This window comes from Branchiostoma lanceolatum, chromosome 4 (assembly GCF_035083965.1).
Source record: "Branchiostoma lanceolatum isolate klBraLanc5 chromosome 4, klBraLanc5.hap2, whole genome shotgun sequence".
Classification (NCBI taxonomy): Eukaryota; Metazoa; Chordata; class Leptocardii; order Amphioxiformes; family Branchiostomatidae; genus Branchiostoma; species Branchiostoma lanceolatum.
In genome coordinates, this window is record NC_089725.1 from 30,089,831 (window position 1) to 30,105,847 (window position 16,017).

Below are 16,017 nucleotides of genomic sequence, written 5' to 3' on the forward strand. Positions count from 1 at the left end.
GTCTGGTAGAGACTAGGCCAGTAGCTTCGTTATAAAGAACGGTAGTGGGGAGGGGGGCATTATGGTCGAACAGCTTGGCGGCACATTGTGTACGAACGTTTGGCTTGACGGTATGACTACATTAAAATCAACGTCATCACCAGAAACATTTTTCGCTCCGCGAAGTACAGTCTCGTGAAAACCAAACTTAACCTTGGCCTGAACATGTTACTGTTTAAAAAATGCCGCCAAAATGCTCACTGCTATGATTGTCGTCTGATTGGGTGTGCTTCCTTTTGCGTTCGCATAGACAAACATGTCGAAGCCCGTTCTCATTCGAGTTTAGATTTAAATATAGGCTTTGTTATCATTACGTTCTACTGTCTTATACGACGTTACTTTGCCTTAAGTATGCTCAATTTCTGACAAAGCAGTCAAACAAGTGAAGCAGAGAAGGTAACGTTAGTTGGTCACTGTGGCATCAAGTTAATGCACCCTTAACTGCAAGGATGTTTTTGATATTTCATTAACAGACTAACTAGATGGATATTGAATGGATTTTTTGTTGTTTTAAGTAGACAATACTATATCTAGGGAATAACTTACCCTGGAAGTGGTTTCAATGGGATTAATAAGCTACCCTAGAACTGGATTAAGTGGGATTGAGATTTATCTATTTTTATTAACTTTTATAAACACCAACTTTGAGCAGAGGACTCAACTCAACATTACAAGATATAGTATTGCAAAAGTTTGTTCTTTTTCCATTTCAATAAATTATAGAATTCAAAAACATCCATAGCTAGATATTCATACAGAATTATCACTTATCACAAACAGTAGCAGCACAAACTTCTCAAACCTTCATCATATCCATAAACCTTATTACCACAAAAAATAGAATCTCTGGAAAATTTCTGTCAGAGGATATGGAACACAGTCTGACTTTGCTCATGCTACATGTAATTCCTTAAAGTTTGATTGTCAAAAGGCCTATGGGAAAAATAGCATCAATACTGCTAAAACGAATCCATGAGTATACCTCTTTCTGACTGCCGACAGGCTATATATGTAATGTAATCTAACTTTATAGTTATCAATAGCAACCTCTATTAACACTAATCCGCCTGGTTACATAAATCTGCCACTTTGAAATACAGTGTGTTTGAGAGATCTCTAGTGCAGCACCCCCAGGTATGCACAGTTTGAATATACAGGATTGCATTATACTGGGGGACATCGGGTTGGAGATCTGTTTCAATGCATTTTATCAGAGATGTAGAATTATGTACCCCGGTAGGATTAGATGTTAGTAGATGCTACGCCAAAAAAAAGGTACTCAAGCAACTGGATATGATTTTGAAACATCTATGATTTAGTAGATGTTAGTTGTTCTAGGGAACAAAGCCTGACTTAATCTGTGCAAGTTTTTCAAAGTCTGGCTTGTAGAGTTTGTTGAGCAGCTAAGGCAGCTCTATGACGCAGCCCCTGTCTTCGCCTGAACCTAACCCTAACATACATGTACATGTAGGAGCATTAGACCATAGGGCATCGGACATACCTTAGGGCAGACGCCATGGAGTCAGGTTATGCTAGGGAACATAGCCTGACTTAATCTGTGCCAGTTTTTCAAAGTCCGGCTTGTAGAGTTTGTTGAGAAGCTAAGCTCTATGACGCAGCCCCTGTCTTCCCCTAACCCTAACATAGGAGCATCAGACCATAGAGGCATCGGGCAAAGGGCAGACCCCACGGAATTAAGATGTGCTAGGGAACATAGCCTGACTTAATATTTGCAAGCTTTTCAAAATGCGGCTTGAGTTTATTGAGCAGCTGGGGTAGTTCTAGGATGCAGCCCCTGTCTTTCCCTAAACCTAACCCTAACATAGGAGCATTAGACCATATGGGCATCGGGCAAAGGGCAGACCCCACGGAATTAAGATGTGCTAGGGAACATAGCCTGACTTAATCTGTGACAGTTCTTCAAAGTCCGGCTTGTAGAGTTTGTTGAGAAGCTGGGGCAGTTCTATGACACAGCCCCTGTCCTCGTAGTCCAGGCAGTAGTCCAGGATGTAGCGGACACACGGCGGTGTCGCGTCGTCCTCCTGGCAGGGGTCGTAGAAACACGGGCACTTCGGGTTCTCACTATCGAACACACACCTTTCTTCATCCTACAGTGAGAATAAAATAAAATGTATTGTGGTACCTTAAACAGTTCGTCACTATCTCAAGCCTGTATCATATGACTCAAGAGACCGTGTGTTTAAATGTTTAATTTGCCAGGTAACAGTTACTCGAGGAACCTAGTGTGTAGATCTTGGAAACGGTCAGAAATTTCAGGTAGCAACCACAATCTTTCGTCACTGGCTGAGCAAGATGTGTTTTGCTGCCGAGAGAGTTCCGCCTCCCCAATGCCTCTCCTTTTGTTGGAGAGGTGGAACTCCCTCTGCCAACATTAATCAGCACCACTGCCGCTCCAAGAAGTCTGCAAAAGAGGCTGATACTACAACTATTTAGTTCCCATACACAAGTAGCCAAACCAACAGTTACCCAATAGTCTGGTCCATTGAACTCCTCCAGGTCCTCCTTCATGGTCTCGAAGCTGTAGAGACTCATGGGGCTGTTCTGGTGGCTGCAGGTCAGCCTGGGGCTGGAGCTGCTCACGTTCTGGACCCACAGTTCGTACGCAGCAAGCCACTGGCCGTAGGAGTACTTTCTTTCTGGTTTTCCTGAACATAAAAACACCAAACATCATAAACTTGTCATGTTCTGGACAGCCAGCCACTGTCTGTTGGAATACTTAATCTCTGATTTTACTGTTCATAAAATACCAAAAACATCATAACTTTGTAATATACACATACACAGCCAGCCTATGCCCATAGGAATACCTTCCCTCTGGTTTTCCTTAGCATAAATTCACAAACATCACAAACATGTGACGTTGTGGACCCAAAACGCAACTGGAGATGCTCATGCACCTGGAAGCTGGTGGCTAAAGGACAACCCAATCCAGTTTTCCTGCTGAAAAAGTGTGTTGATAACCTCATGATGCTTTACTGACCTGCAGTTTTGAGTTCCTGGGACAGTGGAGTCTGCTCCTGTTCCTGTTTGCTCTGCTCCCGTTCCTGTTTGCTCTGCTCCCGTTCCTGTTTGTCGGCAGGTTTAGAGCTCCACCTGATGACCAGAGCCTGCTGGCTGCTGGGGTCTGCCCGGACCTGGCGCCACCACATCTGCGGGACGTACAGCAGGTCTCCTCCCTCTAGCACTGCCTTCTGGTACTGCACATCAGCCACTCTGGTAACACACAGATTTACAGATTTACCATATTTGTGGATTGACTTAACAAGTACTAGTTAGCCTAGAATCCAAACCAATTATAGCTCTTGAGCCTCTTCTGTCCTGAAAATATGCCTGTGATTGGCAAAAACCCTCAGCATAACTGCATCATCAAAATTTTGATATTGGGTTACACCCCTATGCTCCAACACCGCTATGTTCCGACACCGCTATGTTCCGACACCGCTATGTTCCGACACTGCTATGTTCCAACACCCCCCTAACCCTAACGTAGGGGTATCGGACCATAGGAGTGTTGGAACAAAGGGGTGTCGGAACAAAGGGGCGTCAAAACAAAAGGTATGTCGACTGATATGATATGCATAGTTAATAGAAAAACCATCAAGGCATGGCTATGTGTTTACAAGAAAGTATGACTCCAATCTGACCTTGGATACTTCTCCATGTCTACAGAGTCGACGTCCACAGGAGAAACTCCAAGTACTGTGGCCTCGTCTGCATAAACATCGTTGGAATGAAGCGGCGACACCAGAAGTACCGTCTGAGACCCACGCAGGACTGCAAATAGGCTCTGTAAGATATCAAAGAAAGTAAAGCAAAACATAAACATCAATATCATTGGAATGAAGCAGACACCAGAAGTACTGCCTGAGGCCCACAAAGGATGGTTAACAGGCTCTACATGTGTGTACCAACAAATTTCATCATCACGAGGGAATAATATGCATTTCAGCACCAAGGACAGCTTCCTCTACTAAAACACTACTGTGAACCTTGAAATGTTTGTGGCGGTTTACTTTTGCGTTTTTCGCAGTAACTCTGATACAACAAATTGTGTCACCAATGCGCTACTATTGTATTGCAGAAACTGTTAACTTTAAATGCCTTAAACTTTATACTGCCCATGTCTAATTCCACTGTCTTGTCTTTGTCAGCAGGGCTAGCCCTTTGTAATAGCCACAGGCTAGTTGGGAAGCCCTGGCTGTGCATGCTGAGCAGCCAAACCAATGGCTCCTACCTCCTGTGTGTCTATGTGTAGTTTGGAGCCAGCCTCCCCGCTGCCAGTGTGGAGCTGAGTTGTGAAGGACTGGGAGTACATCTCCTCACAGCGCAGACACGTGGGCAGGATCACGTCCTCTGTGGCAGGGACGAAACAATAAGGATCATCAGGGAAAACAGCAAAATTTCTTTTATGACAACTTGTCTCGCTTTGATTTTGTTGTTAGTTAGTTAAAATCCTTCCCACACCTTTGGTGTATACTAGAGGGGAGGTGCCAATCTTTGCTTCTATAGCCCTTAGGCCTGGAGTGTGTTCAACTCCCATAATCTTTCTCACAAGCGCAGAGAAAGCAATATGAACCATTTGTCAAGACTTTTTCAAGTATGACCTGGACGGAGTTTAACCTGCAACCTTTCCACTGCAAGGCGAACACTCTACCCCCAGGCCATTGTGCTGGTCAGTTGTGTCGTAGGCTTGTAGCCCTGTGTAATGCTGACCTCTAGCAGTTTATGAGAAAACTGCAACAACTTCATCAACCAGAGAGATAAACATCTTGACATCACCTACTCTTCATGTCAGTATGCAGCTCTTTGACCAGGTTGTGGTTTCCATCCTGTTCTGTGCCAAAATGTTGCTTCAGATACTCTTCATCCCACAGAGTGTAGGCAGGCCAGTGTTTTGCCCCTCCTAGAACATGTTGCACAAAGTATAACAACACAGATTTCAGTTGAAAATCTTTATGACAACAAGAACAAGTGAATTTTAAGTTTTTGTCTAATCCCTAGGTTACAATGACCCATTTCTTCAAGTTACCTTCCAGAGATGTGGCATTGGTAATGCAGGTCAACCCAAACTAGACACGCTGAATTCTCAGCAAGCACAAACCTTTGCAAAGGTTAATATCTACAAGCAGATGTAAGGACCAGGCTCAGTGTTTCATGCCTTGTTTTGCACCATTTTAGTACTGTTTTCTGTACTACACTTTTTAACAGTTTGCTGACAATGAGTAGGGTCCTTACATCTACTTGGTGATTATGCCAAGGTAGCATGAGTGTATGTAATTTGCACCTGTAATTTGTACTTTGAAAGAAAGCTGCAGTTTGACTAGTCAGATTCCAAAGAGGATTGTCCACAAAGCTATTCAATGGTTTCTAAAGTGCATGAAGAATGTGTCATCCAAAAATCAGAGAAATTCCTTTGGAATATCCTGGACAAAATCCCCCTGCCATGAATAGCAACTTTCCGATAATCAAAACAATCGAAACCCTTAATTAAATGTTGTGAATACCTAATACTAATAATTGAAGACTAAGTGTCCTCCTTGTTTGCACCAACTATCTAAGTTGAACTGTAACAAGATAACCCCCACTTGATAAGACAACACATGTAAGTGTATTGAACTTTGTTATACTGATGATTTTACTGTTTTTGTAGTCTTGGCCCCATTGAAAATCAATTCTGTCAAACCACGCTGCATGCAATATACAGTATATCAAAGCAGTAAATTGTCCCTATCATAGTTTCGGTCGCACCTTTAAACAGCAGCGGCCTGTGTTTGGCCACGAAGTGTTGGTGGAAGTCTTCGGGGGAGATCATGTACGGAAGCACCGCGACGTCTCCGGCGGGCTGGCGGTGGGACCCGAACGGCTGCCCGTGTCCCCTGCGCCGCTCTGACGTTCCTTCTTCGCCCGACACTGCGCTTCCTTGAGAACAGTCTCCCCTCGTGCAGAATCCCGCACCTTCTTCTGATGACGGCGAACTCGGAGAGCTCTCATCGCCAAACGCCTTCAAGTCCAGTAGAACTAGAAGTATACTTAGGACTATTGACAGGAAATATCTTGGAAACATCGTCTTGTCGTGCAGCTGTGTTCTATTCTGACCTAATAATGATGGCCCGTTGTCCTATATAAAGTTGCCGAACCAGTTTTACAACAGACGCCTGTTCTGTGTCACATCTTGAGAAGCCAACAGGAAGTAAAAAGCTGTGGTGCGAATCTGCGGCCGGGCGAACCTCGCGCTATGTTCAGTCCCGGGTGTTGTCAATAAACAAGATGGCGGACGGTTGAGTGATTTTGCGGAGTTTTGTCGGCGTTCGGGCGAGAAAATGGCGCTTTTCCAGGGGATGAAGGTCAGCAGGGTGGACCAGAAAGATGACGAAGGCGAAGGGAAGTCCCTGTTTTCGTTTATAACCTCTAACGCCTCAGGTAAAGGAGTTAATACTGTTATAAATTATGGCACGGATGCCAGTACTGGGGTGGGGGCGGGGGCCAACTTTGGCGGGTGTGGTCTCGTATAAAAACAGTTTAAAAACTTCGAAACCCTTATTTTTAGGGACAGTAAGGGGACAGAAGGTTATACCTCCCATCCTCGTTGGAATGTTTAAGTTATGCATGCTTCAACGTGTTTCATTTTGCAGGGTGTCATTTTGTATCCGCCTCGATGTGTGCTAAATATAAACAATTTGTTTATGTGCAAATATTTACGACTGTTTGATGGAACCTCCTTGCTTGCTTAGACGAAAACAAATAAGTCATGTCTAGCCTGAGGCTATTGACAGGATGATCCTGTCAGCAGTGCAGTTATTCTACTGCTGACAGTGTGATCCTGTCAACAGTGCCACTTCCATAAGTCATTTCATTTCATTGTAGATGGATGGATTCCGATGTTTTGTAGCAAACCATATCATAAATCAAATTGTTGTTTTTCTTGTTTCTATTTGTGTAGAATTTGAAATCATAGACTGAAAAGTATGTCAAACAGATTCATTGTCATTGTAGTAAGATGTCATAATCTTTTCACAAACACAGCTCCTCCAGTTGACCAGTTCAGTGAAAGCAGCATCATGATCACAGAGACAACAACAACAACAACAACAACAACAAGCAGTGTGGTTTCCTCATCTGACAGCGTCATCAGTGCCATCTCTAAAGTCCCGGTCACTTCTCCTCCATACACCTTCCCTTCTGGGCTGTCAGTCAGCGGGACTACCTCAGGTGTGTTTGTTTGTTTGTTTCGCATGACTGGCTTTTACCGGTAACGACTGCCTTTAGGCATAGCACACCAGTTTTGAATGTACTGTAGTACGTACTAGTACTAGTAGGTACAAACTGCATAAGACTGGACTGTAAGGTTTAATCATGATCACTCCAGGATGGACAACACCTATATATAACTTTTTGTGAAGTGTGGTGGGAGTTTAAACATACTCGAGATGTGACATCTCCTCAAACATGGCACCTCTTGCTTTACGTTCCATCTGTGAGAATGTCCCTAAGCAAAATTTAGGTACTCATTTTTACCTGAGTGGAGTGAGGAAATAGGTGTTAGGTGTTATTTACTGTTAAGTGCCTTTCACAAAGGCACAGAATTTTGGGCCTGCTAATATAAGGGCTTCCAACCCAGAACCTTTAGATTCTTAGTCAACAACTCTAACCACAAGACACCTTCCTACCTTACAGGTTACAGTAGTGAGTCTTCCAGCACTGCGTCATCCCCTCGTGCTCTCACCTTTCCTGCCAGGACAGGTGACGCTTTGGCCAGCAGTGCATCTGTCGTGAAACTTGCTGCGTCAGCTACAAAAAGCACCAGGAAGAAAAGACACGGTTCCCTTATTCGGCCTGGATATGCAAGACAAGACGTGTCCACAGAAGGGCCAACGACTGATCTTGATGCTCAGAACTCACCAGTGTTGAAGTCAACCCTAAGAGAAGAACCAGAAGAAAGTACTAACGACCTGGACAAATCTGCTAGCGTAGACAGGACTTCCCTGGAAAACTCTAAAGTACCATGCCAAAAATTGTCTACAGAAGAAAGAAGTGATGCCTTGAGACCTGACAGTAAAACTTCAAGCTCAAGTGATCTTCCAAAAGACTGCCACGCTTTAACTATTTCAAGACAAGACACAGCCATTTTGAACAATCAAACTCAAACAGAAGAAAATCTTAAAGAGGAGAAGTCATCTTCCACCAATCCCTTCGAATCCCTAACCCTTGACGTTGCAGAGAGTGAACATGTCGGAGAAAAAACTGCTGTGTCCGGGCTGGAGTCACTCAGTCTTGATCTCAGCTTTGACTTGGATTTTGACCTGGACCTGGACATTGCCGTGCCAGACAGTGCCGGTCCAGATAACCTACCGTGCAATAGTGACACAGAGGCAGGACTGTTGGATGGTTTAGAGCTAGACTCTTTAGATCTAAAGGCTGAACTTCTCACAGATGGGGATACAATTAAAACAGTAGCTGACAGCGAGGAATCTAATAGTGTGCAAAATACAACAGCAGTTAAATCATCTTTTACATTTTTACAACCATCTGATGTTATGAACAAATCTGCAAATGATAATGATGATGCTGGGTTCGAGTTAGAGTCATGTACAGAGAAAGTAGAATCTAGTGATGACCAACCTGCAGGAAAGTCAGAAGCCATGAAAGCTGAAAAGGCAGCAGTAGTAGATGGCTTACCTGAAGAAACTGATACAAGAGATTTACAGGTAGTCGATCTAGGCAGTGGTGATGGTGAGAGCAGCTCATCAGACGTAACTTCAAGAAAAGATGAGGACCTTGTAACGACAGATTCCAGTATAGAAGATGCCAAAGAGAGCAGCAGACTGGATAAAGTCAGGTAGGACTGGTTTATTCACACATATATTGGAAACATTACCAGGTGGCTAGATATGTTGTTAAGAAGTATGCAATCTTGCAAACTGATAACATACCCCTGGAGGTTTTATCTGTACCCACGAAACCTTCACAACAAGATGATGAGATGATGATGATACCCTACATAACTAGACTTCTTTTAAGATCAACCTTGTTGATTGAAACCTTTTGGCACCAAAAAGATCATGAATTGGAAATTACATCTCTTCATGATCATAGTGCTTGTAGTGAGAGATTATACTTTTTAATAAGATCTGTCTGTGTATTCCCCATGGCAGGGAGAGGTTTTCTAGTCTTCAGGAGCGGCACCAGAGTCTACTACAGAAAAGTGTCAGGCTGTGCTGCAGGCAGGTCAAGGTACCTGGAAAGTTTTAATGTTATTCTGTTAACCGTTTTCCAAAGTTTCTTTCATACACCACACTGACCTTATTTCTTAATCGTATTAATACCTTATAATTATCTCCTCTTTACTCTACAGAAAAGACAAGAACTCAGCAGAATAAAGACAGAACAGGATCTGGCTGTGAAGAATGAAGACTATGACAAAGGTAAGAGTAGATTGGTTGTTTGTTGACTGCTAGAATGTACACTAGAGTGGCCAGCATGGTTGTAACAGGTGGTGGGTTACAATGCTACAGAACAGTTTACACAATGTAGCTCATCAATCACACACAGTAGCCTTTTCAATGACTATGCTTCGTAACACAATATGTGGCAGTTTGTACGCTTTGTGATACCTTACAGCTTATGGCAACATTATGCTCATATGTTCACACAAAAAGTACATGAAAATATCACAGATATTTGGTACTACTCCTAACATAGATTAGAAGCTATGTCATCACATCAGTGACAGTTGAGAATCAGGGATACAGGAAGGATGTTGAGTACTGTCTGAAATATTTGTCAGAAAGCGTCAGTTATTATTGGGTGGGCTGACCCTCTCTCATTGCAGCCAGGGACTGAATCGCAAGGATCTTACATGGGGATTCAAACCCAGGACCTCTAGGTTTTGGGCCAAACACCCTATCTTTACGTTACCGATGTACACTTTTTATTCATTGGGAGAGATTTGCTAGTGGAAAAAATATTTTCATCCATATTTTCTGTTTACCATCCGCAGCGGAAGCCTTCAACAGACAACTGCAGTCTCTCACAGCCGACCTGCATGTCATGACCTTTGACCTGCCCTCCTCGGAGCCCTCCTTAGCATCGCTGCTGGAGGAGATGAGGCATGCGATGGAGGAGGAGGTTGCCATGGCAACAGAAGAGGCAGAGAGGTACACTGCCATGAAAACCAGGCAGGATCTGTGCTTGAAAGAGCTGAAGATGACAAAACAGGTGGAATTGAACAGGTATGTGGAATGTCATGAAGAATGTCATGTAGTGGCGTCGTGTGGCGCAATCGGTAGCTAGGGTGTTTCGCCTAGAACCGAGAGGTCCCGGGTTCGAAACCACTGCCATGCCCCCATGTTGTGCCCTTGGGAAAGGCACTTTACACGATTTTCCTCACTCCACCCAGGTGTGAATGGGTACCTGACTTTGGTTGGGGAAGGTCGTATTGAGGTCACCTGGTGGCGCTGAATGGCAACCGACCAGACCCTTGCGACAGTTCCACAAAGTGCAAGTGTGGAGCAAATATGTATCTGTTGTGTATTATGTGATTGTATGCCCTGCAGCAATTCAGCACTGGCTGCCATTGCATGGGTAATTTCTGACCAATAAACCATTATTATTATGTAGTAAAATCTATTTTTGAAATTGAGTATGCAATGTTTACTGTTATAAATTGCGATTATTGTCATGTCTTACATTATATCCAGTGATGACTTTATTTACACTTTTTACTCAGGGAGAAGCAAAAACTTACAACACTTCAGGATCAACTTGCCATGGCAGCAAGGTACAGACTTAAGAATTGTTTTCTTGTCATGCAGATTTATTTTGGCAAGATTAAAAAAGAATAGTCAATGGTTGCTCTTACTTTGATATACTGAATACATAATGTTTTTTAGCTACAGCATTGATTCAAAGCTGTTTTCAAAGTCTGTTAGTGAACATATCGTCTTGTGACTGTTAGTCTTGTCAGTTGATTTGGGCGGAAATTAGATACTGTTCAACCACTTGATAAGCTTGTAATAAACTTAAATCTGCCTCCTCGAGTCCCCACCCACCCGCATTTATGATCATTCCTGTCCCAGCCACCTGTCCCTTGACCGCGAGCACCTGCAGAAGTCGAAGGCGCAGCTGTCGAGCCAGGTGGAGGAGCGGACAGCTGAGTTCCACTCTGCCAGGGAACAGCTGGTGGAGAGGAGACAGGACATCCAGGTCTGGAAAATGTTATCAGGGATGTTTAAACTTTTCCCTGCTGCCTAACTCTGTAACCAAACGGCCACTTCAGAGTGCTAAAGGTTAATATGTAGCTCCTGATACCAAGCCTCTATATGTTTAGTCTGCAATTTGCAAATTGTAGGACCTGATGTGCATTTTGGCCCCAGTACAATATAGAAAAGAACTCTAGCTGTTGTGGTTAGATATTCTGCTTCTATGTCAGAAGGTCATGTTAAGATTTCTGTACTGTGAGTCGAAGAGTCGAGTTGAAACATTAAGCATGTTAAAGAACCCACCACACTTATTGATAAGAGAAAGGGGATACCTCGGTTTGAGTGAATGAAATCAATCTGTCCAGTTTTCCACACCTTGTTCTTGCTGAACCACAGATCTAGTGTGAAACACCCTGATGCAGCAACCAGTTATGCAATACAAATAAGCCAAAAGTAAAAATTGGGTCTCTATAATCTAAAAGTAGCTCAAGATATTGTAAATCTTTAAATGTTCGTGATGGTTATCTTTGGTTTGTGACCTCTCCACCACAAAATCATGACACTGCGAATATGCATTTCTATCTGTTACTACTGTACTGCAGAGCTGTTTCAACCCAAAACATCTAATCTCTTCCCCTCCTACTGCAAAATTAAATCCCCCCAAAGATAACTGAATTTACCGTACATCCCTTTATCCTTAGGAGGAGATCTCTGCCCTTGAGGAGAAGCTGCGGGTTCTGCGTCAGCAGGAGGAGGCGGTCTCCGCGGAGATCCAGCTGCAGGAGGACGGCATCAGCAGGGTCGAGCAGCAGTTCTCCGCGGAGAGGGCACAGCTGGAGGAGGAGCGCAGGACCATCGACAGGAAGCAGGGGGAGCTGGAGGAACAGGCGAGGGAGGCAACACGGGAGGAGCACTCTCTCAGGGACAGGGAGATGGAGCTACAGGGGGAGGAGGAGAGGTAAGGACAGGAAAATGATTTTGTGATTTGTGATTTATTGAAATTGCAAACGATACAATACACGTGGGCCACAGGCAGCTGTTGCTGGTGTCGTGGCCCACACACAAGACAATACAAAGCACATAGACTACAAATAAATAAACATAGACTACAAATAAATAAAAAATGTCATATTGAGAAGGCTCTTATATCAATCAGGAAGATTATGTTTTCAGCAGTATTGCAAAAATGCGGAAACAGCTGAGCTGAAGTCATATTGAACAGAGAGACATTGGTTACAATTATGTTATTGAACAACATGAAACATTGTCTATGAATGACCCAGATAGCATCAGAAGTACGACATTGTTGCTTGTGCTATAGACTACAGGACAGCCTCCAGTCCATCCAGGAGAGAGTGTCCCACATGACGTGTCAGGCGCAGGAGCTGAGCACCAGAGCAGGGGACATGGCGGCTCTACCAGTGTACACAGGAGTCATCACCACTGACAACCAACAACTCACGAGGTTTGTCTGTATTCTTCTTCTTCTTCTACATGTATGTATTACATATCGGGTAAACTGCCTCATGGCGTAACTGCACACATTTACACCAGATTTGTACTGGTGCATATCTGGGCAGATTTATTACAGATTATCCACCTGGTTGGCAGGAAAACTGAAGGAGTCAAGTTCATGATATATAATCTAAAGTATCTATTAGAAGCATCCTTTAAGGTTGGAATTGCTGTACATGTAGGGTTCAAATTGATTTTTTTTATTAAGTTCACAGTTGATATAATTGTGTAGCACAGCCAAGCGCATTATCATTACATCTACCTATGATGGAAATGTATAGAAACACCAGGAACATTTTTTCACATACTATTATGTTTTCACTACAGATTGAAGAAACAACAGCAGGAAAGACAGAGAGAGGTGCAAGAACTGACCACACAGGTATAAGATATAGTCTGTCTCAATATCCTGTATGTAATTTCACCTACTAGAAGATAGCTGAAACGGTTCTTACTATTCAAAATATCTTTATATGTTTTCATTTGTTGCATATATCTTATGTATTGATTATCTGTATAATTGATATCATAAGTATGTCAGTTCTTTCATAGTGACCTTCCAACCCATTGCTCCTTTCACAGGTCCTAAGGTATCAGACCAGAGTTACAGATTTGAACAAACAGCTGGGTGAGACTACAGCCCAGGTGCCAGTACTGCAAGAGGCTAAGCAGCTGGCTGTGGCAGGTTAGTATAGCCCTGAATATCCATGCACTCCTTGTATTACACGCATAAAAATTGAGATATTGTTTGGTGTGTATCTATGTGTGTGTTGGTCTCTGTGTTTGTGTGTGGTGTATTTCTGTTTCTGGATATTTGTCAGTGTAACTTCAGAAGCTCTGGATGGATTGTGATCATGATATTTGGTAATGCTGCGTAGGTCCTGGGAAGACGTAGGTCAATGTCGATTTTGGACAATCAGGCAGCTTTCCTTCGTAACTGTAGTAGGATCTCCAGTTTTTGTAACGTAATGTCAAAAGATGCATGCTTTTTGAGTCTACTTACCTACCTACATAGTCCCTTGACCTCCAGGTTGTTGGGGGGACAAGGTGGACATGTCTGAAGATTGAGAGCTGTGTCGAGGCATGTCTGTCTCTTGCTGTAGATAGCTTTTTGAACTTTTTTTGTAAGACCATTTTCCCTCCATTGCTTCACAGGTTATAATTTTTCTGAAGCCAAACGTCTTGCCGATGAGATCAAAGCCTTGGAGGACAGGAGGGTCTCTAAGGAGGAGGAGTTGGTGAAGGCTCAAGGGGACGTCAAGCAGCTGACACAGGACCTGGAGACGTCTCAGAAAGTGTTGAAGGAAGTCCAGAAGGAGCTGAAGCAAAAGGAGGAAGAACATGGTATGTTGTTTTCAGTTTTGTGCAAATGAGGATAATTTTGCAAAAATGATACGGGCCTTGAAATGCAATTCACCTAGTACCTACAAAACCTATTGTCTATAAGGAAATCCCTTTGCCATATTCTATATGCATAAAGTGATTTAAGAGCTCTTAGATTATTAGATTGTGCTAATGCTTTCCTTGTCAACTTTACAGATACTGCCAGAAAAGATGAAGCCTATCGACTTTACCAGGAACTGCAGCTGCAGTTAGAAAGGTCTTTGTTTCAACTGAAATATCTTTATATAGATGTCTTGTTGAGGCACAACATTTACTATTTTACCAAGATTAGCTTCGAGACCGGACTGTAAGGAGTTGAACCGCTAACCGGGAAGAACCCCTCATTGTTTTGATTACTGTCAGTGGTGGGTTCTTTAACCTACTCAAGGTGTAGCCCATAATAGAAGACATCACTGACCGAAGCTACCCATTTGAAGTGAAGTATTGGTGTTAAGTGCCTTTCCCAAGGACATAACATAGGAGTTTGTTGCTAGGTCTCAAACCCAGAACTTTAAAGTTTACAACCCTAACCACAACACCACCTTGCCACCTAACTTAGCTGATGTTTGTTATGTTTTCCCCCCAGGTGTACGAATGACGTCATAAGAAGTGTGCTCCAGGCTGACATGATGGCCTGCCAGCTCTGGATCCAGGACATCTGTGAGAAGCACCACCTACCTCTGCCTCAGGAACTGCAGGCCCTGGATCTGCACAGCATCTTGGGGGAAGACGATGACATCATGGTTACCATGGATACCTCTTGTGCTGGAGAAAACGGAACATCGAAGGTTGCAAGCTCAGAGAAGGAGGAGGTATTTTTAGAAACATTGAAGTGTAAATTTCATATTGTTTCAATGGAAGCGATGTAATTCTTATTTAATACTCAGCAGTTGATGTTTTGGACCCAGATTTCCAGGTAGGGGTTGGCGTAAAAATAACACTGTCAGGTCCATGTTTAAGGATAGCCACACCAAACACAAACTTTTGTTAAGAACTTACCAAACTTACAAACAAACACTGCCCCATCTGGCCCTCATTTCTCAACCCATATACAGACAAGCCCTTACTAAACCCCTTTAGCTTGTGTGTACAGTCTTGGCAGCATGTTAGCCTGACTAAATTACACTTCTAGCGGCCGGCCTCACACTTACCAGCTCACTAGAGAGAGGGGGCAAATTAAGCCCAACTAGGCAGCATGTTATCCGAAGCAAGAAAATAAAATCACTTTTCCTACTGTGGTACAGACCCCTACAGGTGCATTAGGTGGCAGTTGTACAGCTGAAGACTATGTGCAGGCCTGTGAGGCTTCTGGTGGCAGCTGCCCTGCTGAAGACTATGTGCAGGCCTGTGAGGCCATCAGCATGTGTCTGCTGGATTGAGAATCATTTTCCTTCCCATTCCAGGCCCCTACAGGTGCACCAGGTGCATTAGGTGGCAGCTGTACAGGTGAAGACTGCATGCAGGCCTGTGAGGCTGCTGGTGGTACATGCCCTGCTGAAGACTATGTGCAGGCCTGTGAGGCCATCAGCATGCGTCTGCTGGAGTTGGAGGACCGGCTGCAGGAGGCTGTGGGACAGGAGGACTACGACGCAGCCCATATCCTTTCAGGAGTGAGGGATGAGTGAATGTATGAATAAACGGATTATTCAATGTACTAGTCTACTGTGTTTCTCCCATAACCCATCCACGTAGGGAAGAAGGACTAACACAGCTTATATCCCTTCACACTTAGAGATTAAAGAAGTGAAGGAAGGAAGGAAGGAATGATGGATGGATGGATGAGCTAGTGATTTAGTGAGTGAATGGCTGGAAGGATGAATGGAAGATTGAGACTGAATGAATGAACAAAAGCACATATGAG

The 16,017-nt window shown here is 43.6% G+C and overlaps 2 protein-coding genes across 2 annotated transcripts; one reads left to right on the forward strand and one right to left on the reverse strand.

Moving 5' to 3' along the window:
• Positions 1-717: 717 nt before the first annotated feature.
• LOC136433963 (uncharacterized) lies at positions 718-6,239 on the reverse strand. The gene is made up of 7 exons (XM_066426593.1): positions 5,809-6,239; positions 4,844-4,963; positions 4,295-4,413; positions 3,705-3,847; positions 3,041-3,273; positions 2,527-2,705; positions 718-2,147 (listed from the first exon to the last, which is right to left on the reverse strand). The coding sequence occupies exons 1-7, from the start codon at positions 6,122-6,124 to the stop codon at positions 1,923-1,925; spliced, it is 1,335 nt and encodes a 444-aa protein (XP_066282690.1). The 5' UTR covers positions 6,125-6,239; the 3' UTR covers positions 718-1,922.
• A 1,267-nt stretch (positions 6,240-7,506) lies between these two features.
• LOC136432041 (nuclear mitotic apparatus protein 1-like) lies at positions 7,507-15,558 on the forward strand. The gene is made up of 15 exons (XM_066423059.1): positions 7,507-7,534; positions 7,735-8,896; positions 9,213-9,291; positions 9,413-9,482; positions 10,058-10,289; positions 10,787-10,837; positions 11,136-11,262; positions 11,960-12,216; positions 12,580-12,723; positions 13,101-13,155; positions 13,356-13,458; positions 13,929-14,117; positions 14,313-14,373; positions 14,743-14,968; positions 15,401-15,558. Exons 1-15 carry the CDS (start codon positions 7,507-7,509, stop codon positions 15,533-15,535), a joined length of 2,919 nt encoding a protein of 972 aa, XP_066279156.1. The 3' UTR covers positions 15,536-15,558.
• The last annotated feature ends 459 nt before the right edge of the window (positions 15,559-16,017 follow it).